The sequence below is a fragment of the Lethenteron reissneri genome, unplaced genomic scaffold, assembly GCF_015708825.2.
Source record: "Lethenteron reissneri isolate LAM-NWPU_2019-01 unplaced genomic scaffold, ASM1570882v1 scaffold_78, whole genome shotgun sequence".
Classification (NCBI taxonomy): Eukaryota; Metazoa; Chordata; class Hyperoartia; order Petromyzontiformes; family Petromyzontidae; genus Lethenteron; species Lethenteron reissneri.
Genome location: NW_026892307.1, coordinates 145,091 through 149,707, shown reverse-complemented (window position 1 = coordinate 149,707; position 4,617 = coordinate 145,091). Strand labels below are relative to the sequence as shown.

General features: G+C 49.4%; 1 protein-coding gene across 1 annotated transcript in view; it reads left to right on the top strand.

Moving 5' to 3' along the window:
* LOC133340127 (S phase cyclin A-associated protein in the endoplasmic reticulum-like) overlaps positions 1 to 126 on the top strand; it is an 11,477-nt gene extending 11,351 nt beyond the window's left edge. The window contains exon 5 of the mRNA XM_061548182.1: positions 112 to 126. Within this exon, the coding sequence (XP_061404166.1) occupies positions 112 to 126 (15 nt within the window). The remainder of the gene's footprint in view (positions 1 to 111) is intronic.
* Positions 127 to 4,617: the final 4,491 nt, after the last annotated feature.

Here is a 4,617-nt window from a genome sequence, read left to right as displayed (position 1 = left end):
TTTTGTGAGTCTCCAAAGCTGCATGGCTGCAAGTTGTCGGCAGAAAAAAATGTGCGGAGTAGGTTGCTGACCTATCTGTACAGGGTGTGTTTGTGTCATTCTCTATCACAGGAGGGGTTTCTCTAGGCACTCTGGTTTCTTTCCACATTCACATGAACGAGCATCAATGAACTGAGTATGAATGAACTGGCCAAAAATGCAATCTCCTCACCACCCATCCTCATCACCACCCATCACAATCACCCCACTCACTCTGACACACTCACACTCACTCACTCTCACTCACTCTCACACTCTCTCACTCTCACTCACTCTGACACACTCTGACACTCACTCACTCTCACGCACTCTCACTCTGACACACTGACACACTCTCACTCACACTCACTCTTACTCATTCTCACTCACTCTGAAAACTCTCACTCACTCTGACTCACTCTCACTCTCTCACTCTCACTCACCCTCCATCACTGACACACTCTCACTCACTCTGACACATTCACTCTGACACACTCACTAACTCTGAACACTCTCACTCACTCTCACTCACTCACTCTCACACTCTCACTCACTCTGACACATTCTCACTTCTCACTCACTCTAACTCACACACTCTCACGCACTCTGACACTCTCACTCACTCTCACGCACTCTGACACTCTCACTCACTCTGACACTCTCACTCACTCACTCTCACTCACTCTGACACTCTCACTCACTCTCACTCACTCTCACACTCTCACTCACTCTGACACACTCTCACTCTCACGCACTCTGACACACTCTCACTCACTCTGACACTCTCACTCACTCTGACACACTCTCACACACTCTCACTCACTCTGACACACTCTCACTCACTCTGACACTATCACGCACCTCACACGCACATCTCTCACTACTCACTCACTCTGCACTCTAACTCACTCTGACACACTCTCACTCACTCTCAACGCACTCTGACACTCTCACGCACTCGGACTCACTCTGACTCACATCACCTATCATGCACTCTGACACACCTCCACTCACACTCACTCACTCTGACACACTCTCACGTCACTCTGACAAACTCTCACTCACACTCACTCAATCTGACACTCACATCAACCCTCTCATGCACTCTGACACACTCTCACTCACACTCACTCACTCACTCTGACCACACGCACACTCACTCTGACCACTCTCACATCACTCTCAAGCACTCTGACACTCTCACTCACTGACAACACTCTGACACACTCTCTCACACTCTCTCACACTCTGACACACTCTCACTCACTCTCACCTCACTCTGACACTCTAACTCACTCTCATTCACCTCTGACACACTCTCACGCACTCACTCACTCTGACACACTCTCACTCACTCTGAAACACTCTCACTCACTCTCACTCACTCTGACACACTCTCAATCACACACTCTCACTCACTCTGACACTCTGACACTCTCACTCACTCTCACTCTGACACACTCTGACACACTCTCACTCACTCTCACTCACTCTCACTCTGACACACTCTCACTCACTCTGACACACTCTCACTCACTCTCACTCACTCTCACTCTGACACACTCTCACTCACTCTGACACACTCTGACACACTCTCACTCACACTCACTCTGACACACTCTCACTCACTCTGACACACTCTCACTTCACTCTCACTCACTCACACTCACTCTTACTCATTCTCACTCACTCTGACACTCTCACTCACTCTCACTCATTCACTCTCACACTCTCACTCACTCTGACACACTCTCACTCTCACGCACTCTGACACACTCTCACTCACTCTGACACACTCTCACTTACTCTGACACTATCACGCACTCACACGCACTCTCTCTCACTCTGACACTCTAACTCACTCTGATACACTCTCACGCACTCTGACACTCTCACGCACTCTGACTCACTCTGACTCACTCACTCTCATGCACTCTGACAAACTCTCACTCACACTCACTCAATCTGACACTCACTCACTCTCATGCACTCTGACACACTCTCACTCACACTCACTCACTCTGACACACTCACTCACTCTGACACACTCACTCTGACACACTCTCACTCACTCTGACCACTCTCACTCACATCTCAAGCACTCTGACACTCTCACTCACTCTCACACTCTGACACACTCTGACACACTCTCACTCACTCTCACTCACTCTCACTCTGACACACTCTCACTCACTCTGACACACTCTCACTCACTCTCACTCATTCTCACTCTGACACACTCTCACTCACTCTGACACACTCTGACACACTCTCACTCACACTCACTCTGACACACTCTCACTCACTCTGACACACTCTCACTCACTCTCACTCACTCACACTCACTCTTACTCATTCTCACTCACTCTGAGACTCTCACTCACTCTGACACACTCTCACTCACTCTCTCACCTCACTCACCCTCAATCACTGACACACTCTCACTCACTCTCTCACACTCACTCACTACCATGCACTCTAACTCACTCTGACACACTCACTCTGACACACTCTCACTAACTCTGAACACTCTCACTCACTCTCACGCACTCTGACACTCTCACTCACTCACTCACTCTCACTCTCACACTCTCACTCACTCTGACACATTCTCACTAATTCTCACTCACTCTAACTCACACACACTCTCACGCACTCTCACTCACTCTGACACACTCTCACTCTCACTCACTCTGACACTCTCACTCACTCTCACACTCTGACACACTCTGACACACTCTCACTCACTCTCACTCACTCTCACTCTGACACACTCTCACGCACTCTGACACTCTCACTCACTCTCACACACTGACACACTCTCACTCACTCTGACACACTCTCACGCACTCTGACACTCTCACTCACTCTCACACACTGACACACTCTCACTCACTCACTCTCACACTCTCACTCACTCTGACACATTCTCACTCATTCTCACTCACTCTAACTCACACACACTCTCACGCACTCTCACTCACTCTGACACACTCTCACTCTCACTCACTCTCACTCACTCTGACACTCTCACTCACTCTCACGCACTCTGACACTCTCACTCACTCTGACTCACTCTCACTCTGACACTCTCACTCACTCACTCTCACACTCTCACTCACTCTGATGCACTCTCACGCACTCTCACTCACTCTGACACTCTCACTCACTCTGACACTATCACGCACTCACACGCACTCTCACTCACTCTGACACACTCTCACTCACTCTCACGCACTCTGACACTCTCACGCACTCTGACTCACTCTGACTCACTCACTCTCATGCACTCTGACACACTCTCACTCACACTCACTCACTCTGACACACTCTCACTCACTCTGACAAACTCTCACTCACACTCACTCAATCTGACACTCACTCACTCTCATGCACTCTGACACACTCTCACTCACACTCACTCACTCTGACACACTCACTCACTCTGACACACTCACTCTGACACACTCTCACTCACTCTCACACTCTGACACACTCTGACACACTCTCACTCACTCTCACTCACTCTCACTCTGACACACTCTCACTCACTCTGACACACTCTCACTCACTCTCACTCACTCTCACTCTGACACACTCTCACTCACTCTGACACACTCTGACACACTCTCACTCACACTCACTCTGACACACTCTCACTCACTCTGACACACTCTCACTTCACTCTCACTCACTCACACTCACTCTTACTCATTCTCACTCACTCTGACACTCTCACTCACTCTCACTCATTCACTCTCACACTCTCACTCACTCTGACACACTCTCACTCTCACGCACTCTGACACACTCTCACTCACTCTGACACACTCTCACTTACTCTGACACTATCACGCACTCACACGCACTCTCACTCACTCTGATACACTCTCACGCACTCTGACACTCTCACGCACTCTGACTCACTCTGACTCACTCACTCTCATGCACTCTGACAAACTCTCACTCACACTCACTCAATCTGACACTCACTCACTCTCATGCACTCTGACACACTCTCACTCACACTCACTCACTCTGACACACTCACTCACTCTGACACACTCACTCTGACACACTCTCACTCACTCTGACCACTCTCACTCACTCTCAAGCACTCTGACACTCTCACTCACTCTCACACTCTGACACACTCTGACACACTCTCACTCACTCTCACTCACTCTCACTCTGACACACTCTCACTCACTCTGACACACTCTCACTCACTCTCACTCATTCTCACTCTGACACACTCTCACTCACTCTGACACACTCTGACACACTCTCACTCACACTCACTCTGACACACTCTCACTCACTCTGACACACTCTCACTCACTCTCACTCACTCTCACTCACTCACACTCACTCTTACTCATTCTCACTCACTCTGAGACTCTCACTCACTCTGACACACTCTCACTCACTCTCTCACTCTCACTCACCCTCAATCACTGACACACTCTCACTCACTCTCTCACACTCACTCACTACCATGCACTCTAACTCACTCTGACACACTCACTCTGACACACTCTCACTAACTCTGAACACTCTCATCCACTCTCACGCACTCTGACACTCTCACTCACTCAC